This window comes from Rhinatrema bivittatum, chromosome 2, assembly GCF_901001135.1.
Source record: "Rhinatrema bivittatum chromosome 2, aRhiBiv1.1, whole genome shotgun sequence".
Classification (NCBI taxonomy): domain Eukaryota; kingdom Metazoa; phylum Chordata; class Amphibia; order Gymnophiona; family Rhinatrematidae; genus Rhinatrema; species Rhinatrema bivittatum.
Genome location: NC_042616.1, coordinates 136,008,507 through 136,021,817, shown reverse-complemented (window position 1 = coordinate 136,021,817; position 13,311 = coordinate 136,008,507). Strand labels below are relative to the sequence as shown.

At 41.8% G+C, this 13,311-nt stretch overlaps 1 protein-coding gene across 1 annotated transcript in view; it reads left to right on the top strand.

Annotated features, from left to right (window-relative positions):
• Positions 1 to 13,311, top strand: part of LOC115083231 (acyl-CoA-binding domain-containing protein 5-like) — a 62,735-nt gene that overhangs the window by 25,627 nt on the left and 23,797 nt on the right. The window contains exon 3 of the mRNA XM_029587040.1: positions 7,055 to 7,127. Coding sequence (XP_029442900.1) covers positions 7,055 to 7,127 — 73 coding nt within the window. The remainder of the gene's footprint in view (positions 1 to 7,054; positions 7,128 to 13,311) is intronic.

The following is a 13,311-nucleotide window of genomic DNA, read 5'->3' as shown; positions in this document are numbered from 1 at the left end:
TTTTTTTCCACTGAAAAAAGTTTGCATATTATGTGGTAATATCATTCAGGTATTTAAATGTCTCTAATCTGTTGTATTTCATCATTAAATGTCTCTGATAGATTCAGCAAGGTTTGGAGTCATAGGGGTAGTTGGGAATTTGGCATCCAGAAGAAAGGCCTCTGCCTATGCTTTATTTATTTTTTTTTAAGATTTTCTCTTTTTGCTGCTGATGGTGTTCTACTTTTAGCACAGTACATTTGTGGACGAACCCTTTTGACAAGGTCAGCTTGAGTCAGCCATGCTGAAATGTCTCTTCAATAAAAACAAATGCAAAACACCTTGGTAGGGGCAGGATTCTCTTCTGTCGGATGTCTGTCTGCTGAACTTTGTGCTGCAAATAAGCTGGTGTTCACAGTTTTGGATTTTAATGGCTTTGGGTCCACAATTAAAAAAAAAAAAAAAAAAAAAAAGTGCAATTGGTACCTTAATTGGCAGATTATAAAAAGGCTAATGATGGATTGAGCGCAGAAGAGAAGGAGCACGTCGAGGCACTACTGACAGAAAAGTACACGGAAGCTTGCACTGCTGTTGCTATTCTACATTTTATGAATAATGGAAATCTTTAGTTTTTCTATGCTGTTTGGTATATTTTACAAACACTGAATTAGATTTATAGAAGTATATACAATATAAGCAAACAACTAAGAGCAAAACATTTTGACTGCTCTATTTAGTCCTGTTTGTAGATTTTTCTCTTGAAGAATTGGTGCTTAGTGAATGCTGTTAGTTATCTTTACCATTTGCATAGTTTATTCAGGAATACTCCAGTGTTTAGAATGGAAAGGGTGGAAGACCAGATGAATCTTAGATGGTAATACAGATCGACAAGCTCTACTTCCTTATCCTCCTGCTACACCAGGCTAGACTAATGTTATCTCCACTTAGTAGCAGATGGGACGGAGGTCACACACTGTTTAGTGACCTCATCACTTGGTGTATATAGGCTGGTACTACACCGGCAGTAGCCAGTATTTCTGTGCCTCTGGCAGTGATCCCTCCTAGTCTTTCCACAGAGTTGGTCACTTTTTAACCAGTAGATAAATCACAATTCAACAAAAACCTCCCCAATGATGATCACAAACCAGCAAAAAACCACTGGTCACTAATTATCTCTTTCTTTTTCCTTTTAACTTTTACTCTCTCCAATAGAACAGAAGTCTTAATAGTACTGAGATTAAATTAAAAGTACTGCAAAAAAGAAAAACTGAAAGGGAAACACTTCAGATAACCCACACTGGATTCAGGCAAACCCCATAAAAACAGACATAAGACTGCTATCACATGGGGAAAAAAAATCCCTTTCAAATTCAAAAATTTTGCATTACTTATCTAAAAAAAACCTTATCCAATGTGTCAAACTAAGTATTCAAATAGTAAATAATGTCTTAAGTCCCAAACACATTATTTATCCAGTTAAACATCAACATGGGACATGTTTTGCTCCAGCTGTTTCAGGGGAATCTTCAGTCATTTTATTCCACATCACAATAAATGAGTTCATGCAATGATTGACTTCAGCCTACACAGTGACAAAAGAGTGTAACCAATGCATCCATTGTTGCTCATGCTGGATAAAGTCATCCTTAATCTCCACCATGAGGATGCGGATGTACTGCATCAATCACACAACACAGACGACCAATAAAGGAATGCTGATTTAATAAACCCTTGCTCTGACCCAATATGGCAATTTCTTATGTTCTTATGCTCAACAAGCGGCGTGTCAGTCTTTTGCCTTGCAAAACAAATTTTATGTTAAGACAGTTGGGTCTTTTGCTTGCGGGTTGTCTTAACAGCGTACGGTAATTTACATGGGCATTTGATTATATAAACAACATAGGAAGTATCCCAAGATCAAGAATGTCTGTCTTTAAATCAACCAGACTAGTTGGTTTCAATCATTGCCTGGACTCTTGTTACTGTGATGTGGAGAAAAATGATTGGGTTTTCAATTTGTCTTTCAGATTGAAAAATCAGAGGCACCTTTTTCTAAGGGGTTCTCTGATGTGAGATCATATGTTATAAGGTTTGCCATATGGAAACAATAGAGTATTGTGAAAAGATCACCCAGAAGCAGCAGAAATGAAATGTGGGCCACATTGGCATTTAAATGGATCACTACTACATTTGAATACATTTTTAAGTATTGCGTTTGGGACTTTATTTACTATTTGACCATTTAAGTCTGGATGCACAAAGACATGATGTTTTTTTGTGGGAAAGGCCCCACTATCACGGGGTGGGGGGGGGGGTGGAGCTGTGATAGTGGGCCCCTCCCCTGAAAAATATTGCAGCTCTATTGCCGTGTTTTGTCTTGCCATTTAAATAAACTTTAATATTGTGCCTGTGTTGAGCCAAACGAGGCTTCCTTTGTTAATGACAACCGCCGCCGTAAGTACTTAGCTGTAAGATCATGGCGTCTCTTAGGCTCAGTTCATACGTCAATAAACCCCCGACTTGTACAAGTTTCGAAGCCATTCTTTTTCAAGGCTTGTCCAGCCGTTGTCCAAACTTTGTTCATTCACTGCTGGGACAAAATTTGCTCTCAAAATTAATCGGTGCTCAATCCTTACTCCAACATTTTAAAGTCACCCGGGTGTTGGAGTAAGGATTGGAGTGCCAGACCGCAGGTAACTTGCTGGGAAGGAGGCGATTGAGCACCGATGGATTTTGAGAGCGAATTTTGTCCCAGCAGTGAATGAACAACGTTTGGTCAAGGGCAGGACAACCCTTGAAAAAGAATTGGCTTCAAAACTGTACAAGTCGGGGGTTTATTGACGTATGAACTGAGCCTAAGAGATGCCATGATCTTACAGCTAAGTACTTGCGGCGGCAGTTGTCATTAAAAAAAAAAAAAAAGGAAGCCTCGATTGGCTCAACATGGGCACAATATTAAGTTTATTTAAATGGGATTATAATTTAGTAAAAATTTTACACATTTGGCACAATAATAGAAACATATATAGGAGGAGGGTTGGTGCAATAATGCTTAAAAAAAAAAAAAAAAAGCGGCATGGCACGGATGGCCATAGCTTGAAAGCAGATGAAACCACCACCTTCACCCTAAAAAAATGTTTTGAAAAAAAAATTGAATCTCAGGTGCTGTTTGTGTTTAAATTTAATTTAAATTAACAAGGTTGGGTTCCACAATTTTTGATAATTTTCATATACATGATGGAACCCATACCAGTGATCTTGCAATAGTTGGTGTTTTGTCTTGAGGCAAAATACTGTTGGGCCAAACATTTTGGCATGGTCCCTTTATGTGTGATGTTGGGCCCCCAGAGCAGGCAGCCACTTTTGCTTTAAAAAGTCCATCAAACAAAAAAAAAAGGCCAAAATATTCAAGCCTTATGCAGGGGTTAAATCTGACCCTTGCCCCAGGGCTGCCACTTGAGATAACCCTAACAACTAAATTAAACACATTTTAAGCAAGTGGTTACCCAAGGATGGCCCCTGCTCCCCCTAACCCAATTACCAAGTAGGCCATTATGGCCACAGGAACACCCCCCCCCCCCCCCCCGACCCTCCAAGTCCTTGAGATTCAGTGGTTTCTAGCGGGTGGACATCCTACCCTAGACCTAATAATCATGAAATCCATGTAAAGAAAGGGTCTGGGTTGTCGTTTTTCAAAATGGTGCAGACTTGACCTTGTCCCAGTCACTGGACCTCGGTCACCTGGGGCTGGGGCAAGGTCAGATCAGTGCCTTTTTTGAAAAATGTTGCAGATCAGGCCCGGGGCTAGGATGTGCTCCAGGCCCTTTCTCTTCATGGATATCGTAATTTGGAAGTACTGGGATGTGGTAGGGGGTGGTGCCCTCCACTAGAAACCAACAAATTTTTAGGATTTGGAGGTATCGGGGGGGGTGGGAACCACTATAGACCAACTTCTAATTTTGGGGAGCTAGGGGGGAGGGGGTTGGATCTGAGGTGGGCTATCAGATATTTTGTGTTGTGCAAGGGGGGAGAGGGGTTTCCTTGGGCCGTAATGGACTACATGGTAACGGGGGAACCCAGTCGGCATGCAAAATTTTTATTTGGTTGTCGGGGCCACATTTGAGTGGCAGCCCTGGAGTTGAGGAGGGGGATCAGGTTTGAGCCCTGCGGAGAGCTTTACATTTTGCCACTTTTTGTTTGTTAGAAGGGCCCTTTAAATCTAACACCGGAGCATCAGGACCTGCTTTAGGGTCTCTGTTTCTCCATTACATTAAAGTTTCTCAAATAGGTATAGTTACAATATGTATAAGAGACAGTGAGACAATAGCTCATCTGAAACAAAAAAATGTCCTTTATTTTATTCTAAGATTTGAGATTGTGGGGCTCCCTTGAAACTGTCCAAGAATAATCTTTTTTTTTTTTTTTTATGATAGACAAGCCCCTTTTTCCTTTGTAAGAACTTTTCCACCAGCTGTTAGAGCTGACAATATTTTTAGGTCCAGTTATTGCTTTCTCTGAACATTTGTCATATGTCAGGATTGACAGGGCTTGAACTGGCAGCCCTAGAAGGAAGAGGCTAGGAATCTGCAGAGGAGGCAGAGAAAGGTGAGGGGACATTGCTAATTGTCCTGCTACACTAGTCTTCACAAATGGGTTATCTCCACCTACCAGCAGATGGAGACAGAGGACACTTCAGTATCTAGGATGGTGCTGTGCAGGCAAAGGCCAGTATTCTCTGACTGAGCAGATGAATAGGCATGTGAATGATGGTACAGTAGGAAGTTTTGGCTCCCAGGCCCTCAGCCTTTGAGCCTTATCCCTGGTGAAGTGAGATCTCAGGACCATCATTTTTGCACGGTTTTCCTCTAGCAGGCTTCTAGGGCAACAACTTTCAGGCTGGTTATTTTTCCCCTAGTAGAGCAGGATGCCTGCTCCTAGGGCAGTTGTTTTCCCTAGTGGCATAAGTCTTCCTTCTAATTTTCAGAGGTTTGGCCTGGTTAGTAGCTCCATAAGCTCCTGCGGGACCTGGTTGAGCCTTGTAGGTGAGGTCCTACAAGGCTCCTTTTTCATGCAATCAAGCAAGACCTTTCCAGGGCTTGCTTGATTGCATGAAAAAGGAGCCCAGCAGGCTTTGACGTGGAACCTTAAACAGGCTACTTTCCTTCCCTAGGTTGGGCCTTTCTCTGCTCCTCCCCAGCCCTTGCCCTTCCCACTTCTCTCTTTTTCCCCTCCTACTCTGCTCCTTTTTTTACCTCCTTAATTGGCCCTGCTATCACAGCAGTAAAGTTGTTTTATTTGAGGAGGAAAAAAAATCAAAGCAAGATGAGTCTAGCTGCAGATACTTCTGGGGGCTCCCACAGGGAAGGAAATTACAGCAGAAAAGAAGGGAATGTCTGTGTTTGGGAAGCACTCCAGGCTGTCTTCAGATATCAGCAGCAATGGAGAACCTTTTGGACAGCCTTCAGATAAGTCTGTTTCAGTCTTCGTTTGGCCACTGTGAGGGTGAGGTCATTATAATGGGTCCCCTTACAGTTTTTTTTTCAGCCAAACAGTTTTCTTCTGACGTGAAGCAGGACTGCTGTGTCTCCAGCATGGTTGGATAAGTTTAAAAAGAAAAGGAAATTTTCCTTCCTAAGTGGGTTCTCCATCTTGGGACAGCCTCAGTTACAAGTGGGAAAATGGAGTAGGCTGTCCCTGCCCCCCCCCCCAACACACACAGCGTACTGTGCATTGGCAAGAGCAGCAGCTTGTGGTTCCCCTGCTGTCTTGCTCCAGTTTTGCATGCATGGTGGTTCCCCCCTCCATTTCTGGTTACTGTGGAAGGAGGGCTAGTGAGCCTTTAAGGTCCCTGATTGTAGCAGGCAAGCTATGCTGCCCAGAGGCCTAGTGGGGGGAGAAAATCCGAGGGCTGCATGACAGGTGTAACTTTTCAGCCTCTTTCATACAGGGGTCAGATTCTGCGCCTAAGCATGGTATGGGAGGTGTTACACCTGCCTTCTCCCCCACTTCTTTCCCAGCGGGTTGGCGCAGGAGTCCAAGGTGGCTAGTTCCCTCTGAACTCCAGATGTAATGTGTGAGTTCTGTTTTCGGTTTCGTTCAAAGGAGATCTATTTCTCTGGTATCACATACCAGGGTGAGGAAGCTCCCCTGGAAGACCCTGAATTGAGGGGGGGGGGGGGGCTCAGAAACCCCTTAGTCTTTCCTTCCCAGAAATCATGTGTTCTTGGGCAATTTGCTTCAGCTCCCATTGCTTCAGGTGCTCACTTAGATTAAGATGACTGAAACGCAGACAAGACTCAATGGAAATCAGTCTATCTGTTTTGGAGGCTGCTGTTGATTCCACAATCTGCCATAAGGTAGACATCCTGGAAGGTGTGGGAAACGTCTAGTGAAGTTTGAGGAATGATCTAGAGTCTGGCAGCTAAAATTTAATGCTAAAAGAAAATGCAGGGTCATGCAGTTGGGGTGCAGAATCACAAGGGATGGAAGTTTCTGAGTTCAAAACAGGAGCTGAAGGTGATCATATCTGATGATCTTAAGGTGGCTAAACAGGTAGATAAGACAAATGGTAAAAGCCAGAAGGATGCTTGGGCGCATAGGCCTGTCTCCTGTGAATTTATTCTTTGGGGGTATTTAAATGTCTATCACATCTCCCCTTTTTTCTCCAGGGTACGTGTTTAGATCTTATATTTTATGAAAACAGATGACTGTTTTAGTAGCTAAGCTCTGGACAGACTCCATTCAGTTTGACAGATTGTGTGTGTGTGATCTACAGAATTGTATTCAGTAGTCCAAATGAGGTCTCACTAGAGATTTTATAGAAAGGCCATATCACCTGCTTTTTCCTCCTGTGATGGTGCATGAGTACATTCAAGAATTCCAGACTGGTGTCCTGGTAGATCAGGAATTGACAGATGTAAGTCAAAATCCCCATTTTAAATTTGTATGTGCTCATTCTAGCAATAGTAACACTGATATACAGAATGTTCTTTCACTAGGGAACATGATTTGATTTGGGGAAATCATGGAAGAGCTTACCTAAACAATATTAATTAAATGTTTTGTATGTTCCTAGGGATGCTTGGAGTGCCCTGGGAGATATGGCCAAAGAAGAAGCCATGATTGCTTATGTTGAAGAAATGAAAAAGGTAAGGAAACGAGAATGCTCGGGACAGAGATGGATAGACCTGAACACAGATGCTGACTTGCTTTTATTAGCAAAGCAAGTAAAACCTGGGCTTCGGGCTTACTGGGTAGTAAAAGGTGAACCCTGAGGGGCTTCCCACTTGTTCTTTGAGCATCTAGGAACGCCCCTTTCTCCTACAGCTAAATCCAGCCTCCTTGAGAAATCTGACAGCTAGATTTATTTGCTAAAATGAAGGGGGGGGGGGGCAGTTTTCAGCCCTAAGGTTTGTCTTGATAGTTAAACAATTAAAATAAATTGTATGTACAATACAGAATAACTTAAATATAATTCAACAATAAAATTTTAATTTTTCACCTATGAGTTTGTTTCCTCATTCTGTGGTTCTCGGTCGTCTGATTCCTGAACCTGGTTGTTCTTTCCATGTTAGTTTTTGTGTTTGATTTATTTTTTTTTTTCTGCATCTCTTTCCATTTCTCACTCTCTTGTCCAAACTTTTCTCATTTCACTTCTCTTCATCTCACTTCCTGCCCTCATTACCTCAACTTTAATCATTTTCTTTAAAAAATCTCACATTTTTTCACTTTCTTTTGCCCCCACTCCCTTTCCCGATCCTCCATTTGCCCCCCTTTGTTTTTTCCATTCCTTGATTACTCTCTTCTTTCAGCCTCTCTCTTTCCTGCCCCCAGTTAATCTCATTTCCTCAGGGCCAGGGCAGCAATCTGTCAGGGGGACAAAAGGAAGTTGCAGCAGGGATGCAATAACAGCGGGAGCTCTCTGCTCTGGTATCCTTTATAATAGGAAGTGCGAGGGAAGGAGAGGAGCAGCCATGGGAACTGTCGACGCACATTCGTATTGCATCTTCTGCCACAGCACTCCTCCTCCCCCTCCTCTGACTGGAGCTGATATGGTTTGGTAGGACATCTGCGTATAATACTTAGTACTGTCCTTTTTTTTTTTTTTTTTAATCTCTTTTATAGGCATTCAATGTACAACAGCAAAAGCACAGAATAAGTATACAATGATTGTAAAACTTAACATATAAAACCCAATAATTTAAAAAAATGAGATATTTTGGATAAATTATAAGCAGCATACAATATTGGAATAAAGTACAATTGGGCTGCTAGGAAGAGAGAAGAGCTATAAATCCAATAAGCAAAACTCAAAGACATCAGACCTATAGTGCTGATGATGGATCCCCCATAATGTATTGTATCTAAATTGCTCATCTTTCAAGGTATTATGAAGACACTAAATACTGGCAATTTCTCATTCTTGAGCTCACCAATATTCTAAGCATGGGTTACGTTTCCAAAATGTAGCTATGGTGAAGCAGGCTGCCAACAAAAGCTGGCCAACTAGTGACCTGTACTGTCCTGATTTTGAACTCTGCCAGCAGTTACGCTTTAAGAGCACTACTTGGATTGACTGTTCCATTAAGGCTATGAGTTTGAGTGAAGAAACTGACTTGTCTTACTCTGGTTTCCTGCTTGGTAATTGAAGACCAGTCACTTGGCATTGAGCCTTCCTGAAGTGATCGTTAATGTTTTATATTGAATGGTTGGCAGACTTTAACAAAGAACAGAATTACTGTTTGAGGTATTCCTGCCATATTCTGTACTCTTGTTATGAGCTGGCACAGAGATACAGAATTGTTCACCTTTTAGGTTGCCAGTTCAGGGACAGCAGGCAGGTTGGTAGTGACAAAAACCTACCCATCTAGAAGCCAGAACATTAAAGGTGATCATTACTTTTATGAGCAGGCTCAGCAGAGAAGTCAGAGACTGAATGGACACTCACTCCTAGAGGTCATCTGTCCAAAACAGAGCTGAGGTACATTAGAGCAATGTGAAGAAGCTTCCATTGCTGCTATGTTTATATTCTGTAGATAAATGAAGGATTTTTATCTTTGGCACGCCAGTCAGTTGTGTTTGTTTTGTGAACACAACAATTCACTAGGAAAAACATTACAAGGTCCATATTGAGCCAGCAGATAAACTTACCTGGGCAGCTTGCACTGTTTGTTCAGTGGCACAGATGCACTGCTGAATATACCCAGACAAATCCCAAGTTATCCAGCTAGATTTACCTAGATAACTAAATGCCTCTCCTCCATTAATTCTTTTCTGACATCCATCCATCTTGCACTCAACACCTCAAAAACTGAATTTCTTCTCATCCATAACAGACTATCAAGCTCTCTCCTTCCAATGACCCTAAACTCTCCACTCTCCTGGCTCCATCCCCTGTACGAAACCTTGGCGTCTTCGTTGATGCGCATTTGAGCCTGAAATTCCATATTACCTCTGTCATAAAAGGAGGATTTTATAAGCTCATGGTTATAAAAAAGCTCAAGCCCCTACTCCACACGCATGATCTCAAAACTGTCATACAAGCCACCTTATCATCCAAGCTTGATTACTGCAACTCCCTCTACTTAGGTCTCCCCCTCTCAACCATCAAGCCCCTACAGATTCTGCAAAATGCTACTGCTAGGATAATTAGTAATGCTCGTAAATCCGATCTCATAACCCCCATACTCAAGGATCTACATTGGCTCCCCATTTCATACCGTATACTTTTTAAAACCCTTACCTTAATACACAAAGCCATTCACGAACATAATCCTTCATGGCTTAGCGTTCCATTGAAACTCAAACACTTGACCAGACCCACTAGAATGAACCGCAGTTTTACACTACTAGTCCCCCCACTTAAGAAAGCCAGACTTACAGCCACAAGGGCTCGTGCATTGTCTATTGCTGGCCCAACACAATGGAATAACCTACCTCTCAATCTTCGCCAAGAGTCAAACCTTTGTAAATTCCGCAAGATGTTAAAGACCTGGCTCTTCTACCAGGCTTTCCCGCCGACTCCTGCCCCTCCTTTTCTGGCATTCGATTCCAGCCTACTGCTTCATGATAATCTGCCATACCATGTTTTATGTAATATAGTTACTTCTTTTGAATATCTTGTTTTGTTTTTTATTTTACCCTCTCTGGTTTCGTACTGGTAAACTCCTACTTCTTCACTGCTTCCTATAAATTATTCATTGGTTGTCCTGTTTGCCCCCCCCTCTCCGTTTTATTGTAATTTCCACCTTTTTGTTAAATTGTAAACCGATATGATGTGTATTTTAATGTCTGTATAAAAAAAACTGTTAAATAACTATAGAGTTGCCTCTTGGCCCGACTGACCTTGAATATCTGAGCTACTTGGCTAAGTTAGCTGGGTAACTTCAACTAACACAGAAATGCCGCCCCCGCCCCCCCCCCAAATTCTTATCGGGATACATTTTACCCAGGCGATGACTTAAGCAAGTAAAATTTATGAGGTAGAAGCTCAGGAATTTAAAACTTAGGGGTTGTCTGGGTAATTTGAAAGATGCCTGGCCAAATACCTTTTGAATGTGGACATCTAAATATGTAATTTCAGATGCTTTATTTCTTAATTTCACATATAAGTATCCTGTTGCTGGGCACAGGAATTTGAATGTTATCAAGCCTGAACATGGCACCCAGTCAATCATGCGATGGACATGTGATTTGAGACCTGATTCATGTCCTAAACCTGGCCTAGCACTACTTCTCATCAGCACAGAAGGAGGGCGGAGTGAAACACACACACACACGTAGATAAATCACAACAGAAGAATGTGTGGCATCAAAATATACTGGACAATAAAAATTTAACATCAAAAGATTACTTTTATTTTACACATGCACACTAGACAATGGCACAAAACTCAGTTCACATTAAACAGTTGTGTAAATGTGAAGGACCTTGACACGGCTGTGTTTCGCATCAATCTGCGTCAGAGGGACCGGAAGATTCTAAGGTTGTATAAAGAACAATATATTTATTAACAGCTGAGGCACCCGCTGGAAAAACAGCTTAATGGTCAAAATGGAAGAGTTATTAGAGTTTAATTCGTGGCATAAAGCTCAATGTGGATCCTGAAAACATCATGAGGAAATTTGCTTAAAGGCCCCCGATGTTTCAAAAGGGGAACTTTATTGGGAAGAATAAACCGGGTGGATCTCCTAACGAGGGGTAAGTAAGTGATGAGACCAGCAAGTCTCTTAACCCAGTGTACAAGAGATTTACAAAGTTTAAATCATGATCAGACCGGGCACAGGAGCCGGCATGGAAGAAATTGTTGTAAATACCCGATATCTTGGAAATTGGAGGTACTAGTAATATTTAAATTTTTAATATTATAAACCAGACCAGAAGGTTTCCAAATGTCAAAGTGAGGGGGAAAAAGTCAGCAAATGTTTCAGCTGCAATATAACAGCTACTGTTTAATGTGAATTGAATTTGGGGTCCTTCACATTTACACAACTGTTTACTGTGAATTGAATTTCGTGCCATTGTCTAGTGTTTATGTGTAAAATAAAAGTACTTTTTTATGTTAAATTGTTATTGTTCAGTATATTTGATGCCACACATACTACTTCTCGTCAGAACATGATAGGCTCCGTTATTTTGTGGTACAGTTACGATGATTTTTCTTCTTGTTCTATGCAGTTCTATTTTTTTTTTGTTTTTTTGTAACTTATTTTTATTGAGTTTTGAACATAGAAATCCAAAATGTAAAATGTACAAGCAACCCACAATAACAGGTCTGTTACAATAACGACAGACAACGCAATGACACTTATAGCAATGACATAGGATTCTGTAAACCACATGTAGTCAAGAAGCGCCAGCATATCAATAAAGCAAAAGGTTCTAGGTGTGCGGGTTCCAATCTCAAATACTAAATCAACCGATATCATAAAAGAACAAGGCAGACATAATGGGGAAGAATCAGTAGCACACACTTTGGCATTCAAGATAAACAGTTATAAACAGATTAACAGTTCCAACTAATCCCCAATCCCCCCTCCCCTTCCCCTTCCCATCCCCCCCCCCACCCCTGGAACTTGTGTGAGGGATAAGCCATAGTACTGGACTAACACAGCAAATACCTGGATGAGGTACGAAAATGCCCATGGGTGTGAGTCTAGCTATGAGTGCGAATTACTCCACTGAATGATTCCAAGTGCCCACAAAGACCGTTCCCCATCCAGTACCTAATCAGGGTATTATGTTAGGCTTAAGATATAGCTCCAACGGCTTCCAAATATTACCCATAATTTTCTGTCTGTGTTCAGTAGCTGTTTGGGCACAGGTATACTCCAGAGTGAATAGCTTGATCAACAACCTGAACCATAAGTCATGTTGAGGAGGATCTGCGGAAATCCAACAAGCTAAAATGGCCTTTTTCCCAGTCAGGCTTACTCTACGTAAAAATTGCAGCTCATACTTTCCTAGTCCCACAGTGGAAGTCTGCATCAGCCCAAAGAGCCAGAGAATAGGGTCAGCAGGGAGCTCCATGGAGAGCAAAGAACTGCAGGTACCAATAAGTTCCGTCCAAAACAAAGAAATAGCATTACACGACCAAAATTGATGGGTAAAGGTGCCCGTCATTACATTACACTTGGGGCACTTGGCAGAGGACGTAATGTGGGCCAAGAAAGCCCTGTCAGACGCCATATAATACCGTCTCAAAAATTTAAATTGGATCTCCCGATACAGCACATTCGCTGACCATTCCGGGATCTTCTCAAAGCATGATAAAAACTCCAGACTGGTAAGAGTGAATTCAGGCCATTGCACCCATTGTTGCCAGATTTTGGTGACTACATCACTCTGAAGATGTAACAGTAGGGCCTGATTGAAAGTCGCAATCGTGAACTTTTGCGGTTTGTGAATAGAGACTACTTTGTGAACCACCCAGAAATGAGGCGTAATCAGCGAGGTCATTTTATGCGTATTACAAAAATCACGCAATTGCCTATAGGCAAAATGGTCTGAAGGCGCCAGGTCGAATAATTGTTGCAAGTCCGAGAAGGGATGAAACTGATCCCCCTCAGAAGAAAAACACTGATACAACCAGGTTAATCCCTTCTCCCTCCATCTGTGAAAGACGGAAGTAGACATCGCTGGAGGAAAAAGTGGGTTACCACAGATCGTTAGGAAAGGTGTAAGTGTAAGTGACGGGGAAAATTTCGCCTGAACGCATAGATACGCCCAGGCCTTCCGGCTTGCCCAAATCAGCGGTTGCGTTAGTAACCCCGCAGGCATTTGGGCTCTAGAGAGTTGGAGTAGGGGGTTTAAGGACTGCTGTTGCCACCAAG